We start from the raw sequence: 13,028 nt of genomic DNA on the forward strand, positions 1-13,028 counted from the left end.
TCTATCTGGATTACTTTATTTGAGTATAGTTGTTAACTTGCGTTTAATGCTATTATTCAATTGAGATGTAATGCTATCATGCCCACTTAATGCACTGATAATTTCTATTATGATGCTTGAGTTGAATCTATTATATCAAGAAAACTGAAACTTAGCATGGCTATCCTACCAGGTTTTGGGCTAAAATACTTGAATAGTGAAACTTATTCTTCATGATCGACGATCAGTTGGATAATGCCTTCATTAAATTGGACTAATCTCTATTGCATCACTCTCTCATCTTTTAAGTGTTTTCATCCAATTTTGTGTTAGTTCAGTTTATTAGCTTAATCAATTCCAACCCCACACATATTCTCCTTGCAATTGGAGTTAAGAATCCATCCTCCAGTTCACTTAGAATTCCACCAGATTCCATGAATACTACAAATTTGTACTATCAGTATTAATTCGACAACCTATTCAATCATTTTCTAAAGACTAATATCTTCAGTTATAAGTAATTTGGAAATTCTCCATTAGCATTGTCCGTATAATTTAAGAAGTATACAAGTCAAATTAAAATTCGAAAAAAAAATAGTGTAAAGGATTAATTTCAAAGGTAGTTGTTTAAATGTGGTTAAACTTTGTAAGATATTTAGTTAATTAGGTGCAAATAAGGAGTTCAAAATTGTCATTTTATTGAAATAATGATGTAGATTGTGTAAGATTATATGTAAGATGACAACAATGATAGGGGATCTGTAGATGCCATGTAAAGCCATATCTACATTTATACTGAACCTTAAAGGAGGTTTCTATAATTATCAAAACCTTACCCTTGAACTCACAACTTAAAGGTCAAATTAGATTTTCATTTAATTGCTATGCTGATAAGCAAATTCCATCGATTAGACCAATGATTGAGTCTACTTGCAAGACAACAACAAACAAGGAGTATCACATATAATTTTCCAACTCTAAGTAGCTCATAACTATAATTAGAACCAAACCTCAAGCAATGCCAGTTAAATTTATCATGCCTGGATATATAGAAAGCTCATAAGCAAAGAATCTGAATATTACTTCTCTTTTCTTTATGGATAATCAGTCACATATCAAGTAGGGACGGCAACAGGGCGGGTTTGCCAAAACTAGGGGCCCGTCCTGCCAAGAAAATCTTGGACTAGACCCGGACCCGGGAGCCGCCAACCCCAGTCGATAGACCCAATTAATATTTTTAAAATATTAAAAAAATAATACCATAACTTTATAAATGCGAGGCAATAATTAGCATGTTTTAGGCATTAAAATATTAAAAAATTCAAAATGTGTCGTTAGTGTTACTTATATAAGCATTAAAACGTTTATAAACTATTTATACCATTATTTTAATTTATAAAAATATTATGTTTATGCATTGTATGCAAGTATAAATAAATTACACATACTTTGCATATGTACAAATATATTTTATATAAGTAGACATAAAATATACAAAAGAATTTTAAAAGGAAAATAATCGGGACAGGTTCCAGTTTCCAAACCTCAAAGACCCGGACCTGCCCCGGGACCGTTTAATGCTTCAAAACCCGCCCCAGGGGGTCTGGGTCCGACCCATTGCCATCCCAAAATTATTATCAAGTATTAAAAGGGGAAGAAAATGAACTATAATGACTTCAAATAGTGCAAGAAAAATATGAAATTTGGCAAACATATGCTTCAAGAAGCGTGAGAAACATACCAGTTCTTTCACAGCAATAAACTGCTCTTCCGTCAATTGGCAGGTCCATCCCTATCAAGGGGAAGACCAGAGTTAGAAAGTAACATGATAACATACTTAAATCAAATGTTGTTTATTGAATAGAACATACCGAATGGATGTGCTCTCTTATACATTCAACAAATCCACTACCACCAATTCCCTCAGCATCAGACTCGATCAAAGCTGATAAAGTGATAACAAATGTGCCAGAAAACTTACTCTCATTTCATGTCTATGGAAGGAAAGACATAATTATTGATAGAGATTAAGTTTGGTCCTCCAGAAAAGCATACATACCAAGGATGGTTCCATACTCAAATGATGAAAGAGGGTCATCAGTTGCTCCCAATTTCAATAGTCGTAGCCACAATCCCTGTTCAATAGGGCCCATATATTTTAGATTTTCTTTGTAGTACCACCAAAAATAAGAAAAGATTCTGCTTTTAAGAAATTGACAGAAATAGTAAACTACGAAAAAACCACACACATAGAGCATATCCAGTGACATTTGTACAAAGACAATGATTGGACTTGCAATCTGACACTTTAAATATGAAAAGCCTCCAAAAGTTTATTGCCAACAAAGAGTATGCTGCAAAATTATACTGGAAGATCAGCGAAAACACACTGTTCTTCCAATTTTATCAATTGAAAATGTCTTGCACATAAAATCAGCTAATGGATCAAATAAACCATAAGGTTAACATTGTCAGTAGTTAGAAATTGAAAACATACTTTCAACAGAACTGGAAGGATGCTCATTAGCCACATTATTAATTGATAGCTTCAACTAATGTTTAAGTAAACTCATGCTATTGTATAAAGGTTGATCTTAAAAATGAACATCACAGATATGACGAGTTGTAACTGGAACACTCAAGAACAGAACAATAAGAACTTGTTCTACAAAGAAATAACCAACCAACAGAATGAAAGCATTATCAACTATCAAGTACAGAGAATTCTAACAGACCCAAGAGGTTGAGATCTAAAAGGCAAGGATATTCAATTAGAATGTGGATACAGAGCCAGCATAACATAACTAAACGGAAAAACATTACACCTGCAGCTTCACTTTAATGTCTAGAACCATGCGCTCCCTCTCTGCCTGTAAAAAACAGATACTCATCAGATTAAAGTAAACTACAGAATTTGCTCAATGAACCACATGATGTACAATGACATGATACTCACAGCCCTCTCCCTTGGACTCAGGCTTTCAGGCTTAGAATCTTTTCCAGCACGCATTGAAGGTGAACTACACAAAGAAAAGAGATGGAGAATATTAAGTTTCAGGATTCAAGCAAACCAATAAAAGCATAGAGGATTATCTTCATTCTTATGTAGCATACCTCAGAGTGTGCTTTCCAGAATACTCGAGAGCTCCACTTGCTGCTGCAAGAATCTGCTTCCTCTTTTCTTCCTGCTCTTCTGTTCTGATGTTTGAAGGGAACCTATCATAACAATATTTGGCACCTGATCCTGTAGGGAGAAATAATAAAAACTCATTGGTACCATGTCTGGCTCGTATGTCTTAAGGCATTTTTTAACAGGCATGCATGTCTAGCAGCATCAAGATATTGAAAACTACCCGACATTCCCAGTCCAGGATCAGAAATAGTTATAATCTCAGGCTCCGCCAACATTACTGGAAGAATTGAGAAAGGGTTTTGTCCCCTGCCAATAGCATCTTGCAACTTATCAAGAAGGTTGTTGCCATTTTCCTCAGAACCGAGACCTCTCTCCAAATAATCTAAGAAACCTTGGGAATCTAAAAACTGGCTTATCTGTTAAAGTTGGAGATCAAATATAAAATTCAGCAATCTGGAATTTTTTAAAATGAAAAGAAAAATAGCAACTAATGTATTTTAAACTGGTACAAAAAAAGTTGCTAAAATAGGATATAGCTACTCTTTGACTTAAACTAGCACAAAATGAATGAATTACTCACCATAGGATCTGGTGGCTGGTTTGTTGACCGAGAACGCTTCTTCAAAAATGCCTGACTGTTGAAGATATGAGTTGCAGTATTTTCCTAAGAAACATTGAATTAGTTGCTACCTTCACTTAGACTACTCATTACTGAAATGGCAAGAAGAATAAGGTTAAAGGTCCATACTATAAAATTGCGATAGCCACCTAAAATTGATGCAAAGAATTTTAGGAATATAAACCTGCAAGAAACAAAACAATTTTCAACAGGTGAGATGATACCTAGTATATAATTCTCTTGCCATCCAGTCTTACTCTGACAGTCAAGAAAAATCACTACAAAAAGTGGGCATACTAAAATATAAAAGATAAAACCTTACCAAGTAACATCATAGACCAACAAATAAGATTATAAAATGACTTAAACATCAGTGCAATTGAATATGCTAAATCCACATCTGTGCCAGCATACATTTTCTTTTGATTCCGGACTCGTGCACCATGCAGATTTCTACTAAATGGATCAATGCCTACGTCTCCATAAATGTATTAAATGTTGATCAACTTCACCATTCTCGATTAAATAAGAAACGCGCAGGAAATAAAGCATAACAGCATATACCTCAACATAATTTATCTAACGTCACAGTCAAACTGATTAGATTGGATGCAAAGCATGGAGCATCAAAATGCTCATAAGACATCGAGCTTTTTGATGTGTAAGTCTAAAGTGAAGAGTATGTGAATGTGAAAACTGTTTCACTAATTATAATTACGACCTGGTACTGCAATCCACGGAGCATTACACTTGGTCAAGCTCACCCAACTAATAAATGTATATGTTTTGCTAACCACAAAATCATATAATGGATTGGGAATTCACACAACCAAAATGAGTTGCTGTTTTGTAGATTTGGAAAAGTATAAGCAAACAAAGTCCTCAATGATTAACATATGGACAGCCGGTAGAATAAAATCATTAGCTTGATAAATAACATAAGTACCTCATATTTCAGAAAACTCAATAAAGTTCACCCTAACAAATTTCTTTGTTGATGATACCCAAAGGATTTCACTTTGACCATGTGAACATGAAAAGATAGGTCATGTAATGACTAAGAATTGAAGCTAAAGCTGTTGTAATACTCCAATGCACAATTCACAAATTCTATTGAGTAAAAGAGGCCATCACCATAGCCGTAAATGTACAAACACAAGAACAAGACAAACAACTCTATTATCTACAACGGAGACATCATTGTCAATGATTACATCATGAAATTTTAAATCGCTTAACAACAATTCACCTAAGATGGAGATCGTGATCCTCTCCCCATGGCCTACCACCACCACCAGGGCATTCCCCACAGAAGGAACCACTCTTCATCTGGTCTATGCCAACAACATTTGGATATAACAGCTTCATTATTTCACCACGCAAAGAACTATATTCTGGCTCAGGTATTTTAGGAATTTCCTCGGATGTTGTGATGAGATTGTGCTCAAGGTCAACCACTACGACCTGCAATGTAATGTAGGAAAAGAACATCAAATCTTCCTTAGATGTGTTCAGTCACATGATTATAATGCATTGAAAAACAGATGCACATTTAAGAGCCAAGAAAAAATTTCATCTACCAAGTGCCAGTTTAGTGTCAATAAAGCATAAATAAGTTAACATAATTCAATAGCTATTTTCTAGCATGCATACAATTTTGTACTACTTTATTTCAAAAGCTTAGATTATTTCAGAAGAATATGAGAAGATATAAAAGACAGTAGCAAATATTGTTACCATTGATCGGAGAACCTGTACGGGCAAAATTCTGAGACCCGTTGAGAGTTGAAGTTAGAGAGAAAAATAACGGTCTTGTCATACACCTGCTACATGTTATTACGTCCATTAACATACTATCTATGGTGCTGTGGATTATAACCATCAGACTCCCACTCACTAGCAGGCTGCCAGTGCATGACATCATGACCATTATATAATGTTATGGCATGCATCATAGTGTCTCAACATGCAATTTCCTACCTACTTCCTTAATAATATGATATTTGAACATTCAATTGTACCAAGAAGATAACTCTTTGGTTTTGTTATAGATTGAATTCTGTACGGAGGTCAAGAGGATAGACGCCAACAAGTCCTAAAGAAAATATTGTGACTCAGGCACTCAGCTAATCAACTTCAAAAAATATCCAATGGACTGCATCAGTACAAGTTTATCAAATGCTAAATAAGTTCCAAAAGAGTCATCATGATAATAAGCATTTTGCAACAACAGCAGTAGCTACTCCCAAGGTTCACAATCCACGTCGCCTAGTGAAAAGCGAAAAAGTTATTATACAGTATATACTTCACTTTGGATGGATTGCTAGCTGTTCGAACTCAGTTGGTCAAGCAAATAGTCAAGGTTGAATACCTTGTTCCATTTTATAAGATAAGCTCACCTGAACGCTCACTTGATTAGTTAAAAGATAGTAAATTATGACATGTCCCTTGCTAATATAAGCTCCAAAAGAGTCACTATGTTAATAAGCATTTAACAAACAATAGCAGCAGCCACTCCCAAGGTCTGTAATCCACACCGACTGCTGAAAATGGAAAAAAGTTACTAAATTCTTCACTTGAAATGGACTGCTAGCCATTTGAACTTGGCTTGTCAAGCATATAACAGTGCAAGGTTGAATATTTTGTCCCATTCTACAAGATAAGCTCACCTGAAAGCTCGACTTGATTAGTTAAAAGATACTAACTTCCGACAGGTGGAGACTTGATTTGCTTCATTTAGAACCAATGTAGATGGATTATGTAGTTGACATATAATTGTAGATGGGAAAATGATGTTCCAAAAGTTATAGTTTTATGGTTTCAGGATCCCACTGTTTAACCACTCGGTTTGAAAGAAATTGCTAAGAACTATAGGTTTAGAGATATGTTTTCAAGCTCCACCCAACCCAAGAAGCATCCCACATGACTGTCAGGGCAATTAGACCAGTTAGTCCAGTTTGGGTTTCTAAAGTCATGGCTGCTCCTGATCTGTTAAATTTAGATTAAGCTATCCTGAGAAGCAGTCAAGGGAACAAGATATCACATACAAAAGTCAAAAGCAACCAACTGACGTCGGCAAATGAACATAAAAAGGTCAACGAATAGGGCAAACAAAGAAAACATTGGCAATATGACAGAGTCTTCATATATTTAAATCCAAGAAAGAACTTACGCCATCCATGACCAGACCAAAAATATCAACACCTGAATGAAGACCCATCATATATGGCGTGGGGGCATCAATATAGTCAACTCCACTGAAAAATAGCAACGGAATGTAGACGTGCTTCAGCACAACAAACATAACACGATCAGAAAGCACTCCTTTGGAATATTTGAAGCATAACAATCTTAATATAAAAAAGTACACCGGATTTCACCCTAGTGCAAGTAATCCTTCTCAAGAGCCATTCTCAAAAAGTTGAAGACATACCTGCCACCGAAATGGATATATCAAATGGCATATGGCCTCCGACACAAGAGTTAAAAGAGAATACCTGCACACACAATGTAAATAACACAGTTAATATTATCAGGAAATAACAAGATGATAAGGATAATCTTATACAAATTCCCTTAGGGTTGTCCATATATGACAGCCATCAATTCCTCGGAATTGTCACTCTCCAAAAGTAACTTTGACACTATATATTCCCCAAGACATTAGCTCCCATTAGGAAACCTTTTTGAATCATCAAGGCTATCAAAATCCATATTTGCCCTCAACTTATGTCATACTGGACTAAGTCGCCTCTTTCATAATCACAGATGGCACAAAGAAGGTGTATTATACGAATTACCATGTCTTGGATACAAGTATAAAAAGTGAAAGATCAAGAAGACGTAGCACAGGAACAAGATTTTACACGCACTACCCATCCGCACCTGCTTGCCTCAACCCATTCCCACATGAAACCCACATTTAGCCCATTCCCTCACCCCAAATAGCTTCTATCCACAAACATACCCCACCCCTATTCCATAACTAGGCAATTTCCTAACCTTCCATGCATAAAAACTCTTAAAAATAGTCTCGTGTAGTATCAGGTGCTTTTTATATCGGGACACAACCGGCATATGGAAGGACACAAATGAAATACAGCTGTGAATTATCCGAAACCAAAAAAAAAACACAAATGCAAATAGCATATAACCAGCAGAAGTATCAAATATATATCAATTATTAACAAGAGGATCAAATTAAAAATAAGTAAAAAGGGGTTCAATAGTAATTTATATCAATTATTTCTTTCAATTCCTCATCTTCTATAATATCTTTATCCTCTCATTCTACTTAAAAATGAGTTGATTCCTAAAAGATAAAATGAAATTATGAGGTTAAAATTAATTAATAACTTGAAATTTTTGGTATATTCTATTCACAACATACGTCCTAATATTTGAATTTTCTTTATATATACAAAAATTGACATCTGAAAAATTAACAGTATCCTAGTTTTACTATAATTGAAATTCATAGAGAAGTTAAGAGATGAGCAGTTAAAAAACTTTAGCTATGGGCATATATGCGCAATATTAGTTTATCAACTTATAATCATTTATATATATGTCCACATACGTACATGTTATGTATAGAAAAACAGATAGATAGATATATACACACAGCTCACATATTGTAGCCTAAGCTTTCAAAATTATCAAATTGTTTAATAGTTGGCATCTTGAGTATATGCAAAATGGCCTGGTTTAAAATGATCCAGTCTGTAGCCATCTCACATTGTTGTATTGAACTATCTGCATCCATGCACATAGATGACCACCTCCAGTACAACCACACACGATGGACCCTTAGTATGGAGACTGATCCCACCTACTCATACGCCCTTTTCCACCCACACGAGTTACATTTTAGCCATCCTCTTCATCACCTTCTATGCTAAAACCACCAGAATTGGCTATCCGAAAATTGTGTCATCATATGCATGAGTAGGATAAGGGTAAGGGAGTTGCAGTTGTGTAGTTGGGGAACAAGGGAACAGTGAGGCAAGGTTGCAGCACACATGTATTTTACATTGAATGTCAAAATATAATCTCATAAAACTAGATAATTCGTATAACTTTGCTTGAGATATTGGTGAAGGCATATAAGTGATTTTTGCTTCACCATTTACTCTTTTGACAAAGCGTTAGCAAGGGGAGGACGATGTCATTACATGACATAAAGGGGTGGCTTCTAAAACAGGTTCTCAAGTTCTATAGATGAAACAAAAAAACAGACCAACAAATTATACATACATGCAGCATAAACAACAAGATCAAGAATCCAAGACAGTATAGTGATTTCTAGTTCTATTTCATAATATGGCCATTTTAGCTCATCACATTCATCATCTCTTGAGCCACTAGTGTCCAACTGAAAATGCATTTTTTAATAGTTTCTCTATGGTGATGCCAACCATGGATTCTTGTTTTTTTTTCTTTTTTTTTTTTCCCAGACAGGAAAATTGACCCACATAAGATTAGGCAACATCACTAACTTAAAAGATAGAGCAAATTAATAAAATAATTTAAAAAACACAGGCAGCTTGAAGAAACACACGACAAATGATTATTATAGGCAAAACCACCAACGGACTAAAAGAATGTTAATGAACTAGAACAAAATTAAAATATTAATTTATTTTCAAATGAATAAATCTCTGTATAGAGAATCAGTAGGAATTGTCATCTCATTCTTGAGATATCATATCTTTGAGATGAAATTGAGACATAAATTTGAGAAAAAGAAAATTAGTTCGTAGATGTGTTTGGATGTGAGATGTATGCAAATGACTTTAGTTAGTGTGATGTTTAAAAGGTGCTCGGTAAGAGATAAAACTGTGATGTTTATGGCTGGTTTTTATATGTCTATTTGAAAAGGGTATAAAGAAGAAAACTTCTGAAAGATATTTCTCTAATCTCATAAGCAAACGGTGCTTCAAAGAAAACCTGAGATGGATTTCTTGGAAAATATTGCATCGACAACCACTGCCTAGTGTTTTCTTTCTTTTTTCAGTTAATATGGTGGTCATGGTTCTGGATTTAGAGTGTGGTGTTCGGTAAAGAGTCACTCTCAGCAATAAAGATGTAATATTCTCAAACCAGTCCATGAAAAGGACTGGACTGGAGAATGTAGCTAAGGGATACAGCCCATGACACTGGTACTGATGCTAACAGTTATAGTAAGTATTACCAATATCAGCCTGAAGTTGCAAATAATGCACAGGTAAAAAGGTCGAGGAAATACTTGTCTGAGCGAAGCAAAATCCTCCTTTCAAGCAACACAGCAGTAAAAAGTTTGATGAAATTATCAACATCCAGACACTGGAGGAGAGGCTGGAAGGAAATCTGCCATGAAAGGAAATAGACTATGACTATCGATATAAAATCATACAGACCAACAAACAAAATATATTCTCAGAACAAAACACGAATAAAGTTAGTTGGTGACGTACATCAGCATGAGGAAGCCCACCCTTTGGAGGAACCTCTACAGCAAGCAGGCTATTCTCAATCGCGAACAACACTCGGTCCTTTCCAGGAGTAGGCAAGGGTACATTGGAGATTAAATATGCTATAACATCCCACAGTGGCTTGCTGAAAAAGTTTTGAAGCTGAGCACATTATGTATCCTCTTCAAATAATAAAAATAAGCATCCGTAATCATAAAAAAAAAAAAAGGATCAAGAAAACAGAGAACAATGTTCCTAGTAAGATTTATAACTGGCTCCAAGTATGTTGCCAATAGTTCTTCTCTCTTCCATCAGTTGTAACTCAAGCAAAAAGAGCTGTATTTAGGCAAGAAAAACATACATTGTCCAGAATGCAAAATGGAATAGTTCAGCAGAACTTGTCCTCCATTCACATACCACATAAATACAATACTCATCCAGTTCAAAATATTCTCCGTCCCTATTTAATAATGTTTCCAAATGAACCAAGAGAACATTCACACTAAACAACAATGATAGTAACCTTTGGCTGTGGAAGTTTGAACATGTTGTACAGGTAAGGAAATACATGCAATCTGAACATGACAGGAAAAAATTATCAATTGGCCAATCTAATATCCATATGATGCTATTCTGAATCACTTTTCCTTGAATTCCGTCTTTTTTCTTGGAATGTTGAAAGAAATGCCGTCAAATGCCTTAGTCATAGTTATGACCTGCATGCAAGAAAAGGCACACAACGAAGTCGACCTGCTCAATGCTGATTAAGGCAAATGTTCAATCAGATACCTAAAGCCAGTGGAAATGCCTGTATGACCTTTCATCGACCCTTCCCAATGCTCCTCAGCATAGAAGAATCTAGTACAACGGATGAATGTGGTGGTCGCTTATCCAATTATACATGGGGAATTGAACAAGCATGATACACAAATATGACAGTCCTCCAACAGGGTATATCATACACATTTTAAGGATACAAGGTTCCAGAAGATGTCAGCAAAAATGCTTCACATAATTGTGATCAGGTTCATTAAATCCCAGATTGCTGGGTATTGGTCCATGGGGTTTCTGATTACTATGCATACATATATACAAATACATAAACATATGTATGCAATTATATATGAATGTCAGATACACAGAGAACAAAAAGGAGCAATCAATACATATACCATTTTGAAGTACTATTTTGATTGGCGTCATGATAATGAACTATAAAACAAGTCAAGGATTGGTACTATACAATAGACATTTCCCAGTTGTTAGCACCTCAAAAGTCAAAGATCAAGTAAATAAGGTTTCCCTTTAAGTTTCCATGTCCATAAGAACTCGCGTTCTTACCTGCTTCCAGAAGTTGAAAAACAAAGCAGGAATATTTCCTCTAATGCATCGCGCAGGATGCTGAAACTGGGGGCACGCGAGATAAGACAAATGCATTTATCAGCAAATGAATTGGCAGGTATCCGATATGCCTCTGCTATGTCTTCACACACAGGATCTCGAAATGCAATGCAACTAACATAAATCTTGGACCCATCCCCTTCAGTTAACACAATGGGGTAGCTCCTGGGAAACGATGAAGGGTCACTAGAATCAAAGCCCGAAGCATAGAACTGCACGCCTGCCGGCAAAACGCAAGTAGGAAGCTGAGGTGGGGGAGGAGGATAAAGAGAGTGATTGGAGGAAGGGTATTGATCTAATAAAGACGGCAAGTACATGATGCCAGTGCCATGGTATCCCCTGTTCCCATCAAGAGTCCGGATTTCTGGGCCGATTCCACACACCACGAAATACTCAAAAATTCGGGCCATTGATTCCAAAGGGGCAAAATATGAGGTCTTAGATTACTTCAGATCCGCCAAGAGACTGCTCTGTTGAAGTGACGAACATCTTTGACTGATTTGAATTTCGTCTTAGCAGAAATCTAACGGAGAGGAGCTGTCCAAGAAAATTCGGTGGAGGTGCATCCAGACTCTTGGGAAATCAGGTTGAAAGGGGGCTTTTGCTCAAATGCTCGATTACGAGATGCAACCCAACCATACGATTTGAGTAACTCAGGTGTGAATCATTAGATTAAATTTGATAATGTCTGTGGTTATAAGTTAAGCCAAAATCTATGGGATGAATGAGCCGCTAATTAGTAATATATTAGAAAGCGTGGCCCATTTTATATATATAATTTCCAAAAATAAAAAATAAAATAATTATGTAAATTATATTATTATAGTTAATTGACAAATAAAGATGATAATTATGTAGAAAAATTAAAAAAAAATGTAAATTAACCACCAAAAAGTAGTTTTGGAAATTATGATAAATGGGAAAATTAAGAAATAATTCATTAATTGATTTAAAATCTTAAAAATAAATGATACATCAAAATTAAGTGGGACATCTAAAGGTACTCCTACTTAATATATAGTACAGATTTTGTTTAAGCAATTAACAAAAGCCGGTGTCGTATATTATGTGGTTTATGGGATAAATAAGCGAATAATATACTATATATAATTGAAAATGGGAAAATTGGCATCGCAATTATTTTAGTATGTCAATTTTAATATTTTAATTAATATATTAATTTATTTATTAACTTCCCACCCACCCATCTAACTTCTCACTTCCCTGATATCTTTCAATAGTTATTAATTTTTTTAGAAAAGATACGACCAATCTTTTATAATATTACAAATGAGCAAATTATCCCCTATGAAATTTCCTCCCTATTATTTTTTCATAGGAGGTAATTTGCTTATTTGCAATATCACAGAGATGTAAATTGCATTAAACCCCTTATTTCAGTTTTTTTTTAATTTTTGTCACTATTTATATATAAATTTAATAT

At 35.1% G+C, this 13,028-nt stretch overlaps 1 protein-coding gene across 2 annotated transcripts in view; it reads right to left on the reverse strand.

Moving 5' to 3' along the window:
• Positions 1–12,268, reverse strand: part of SCD1 (stomatal cytokinesis defective / SCD1 protein (SCD1)) — a 33,004-nt gene extending 20,736 nt beyond the window's left edge. Inside the window, exons 1-15 of one of the 2 annotated variants that reach the window (XM_020698596.2) lie at positions 11,525–12,268; positions 10,187–10,328; positions 9,979–10,079; positions 7,165–7,228; positions 6,904–7,017; positions 4,981–5,195; positions 3,861–3,915; positions 3,693–3,776; positions 3,333–3,528; positions 3,094–3,223; positions 2,936–2,999; positions 2,805–2,849; positions 2,039–2,114; positions 1,851–1,924; positions 1,721–1,771 (exon numbers count right to left, since the gene is read on the reverse strand). In XM_020698596.2, the coding sequence (XP_020554255.2) occupies positions 1,721–1,771; positions 1,851–1,924; positions 2,039–2,114; positions 2,805–2,849; positions 2,936–2,999; positions 3,094–3,223; positions 3,333–3,528; positions 3,693–3,776; positions 3,861–3,915; positions 4,981–5,195; positions 6,904–7,017; positions 7,165–7,228; positions 9,979–10,079; positions 10,187–10,328; positions 11,525–11,994 (1,881 nt within the window). In that variant the 5' untranslated portion in view covers positions 11,995–12,268. Of the gene's footprint in view, positions 1–1,720; positions 1,772–1,850; positions 1,925–2,038; positions 2,115–2,804; positions 2,850–2,935; positions 3,000–3,093; positions 3,224–3,332; positions 3,529–3,692; positions 3,777–3,860; positions 3,916–4,980; positions 5,196–6,903; positions 7,018–7,164; positions 7,229–9,978; positions 10,080–10,186; positions 10,346–11,524 lie in introns of both variants that reach the window. The other variant, XM_088877347.1, reaches the window with a different exon arrangement.
• Positions 12,269–13,028: the final 760 nt, after the last annotated feature.

The sequence above is a fragment of the Sesamum indicum genome, linkage group LG13, assembly GCF_026168435.1.
Source record: "Sesamum indicum cultivar Baizhima isolate 11 linkage group LG13, ASM2616843v1, whole genome shotgun sequence".
In the NCBI taxonomy this organism is placed as follows: Eukaryota; Viridiplantae; Streptophyta; class Magnoliopsida; order Lamiales; family Pedaliaceae; genus Sesamum; species Sesamum indicum.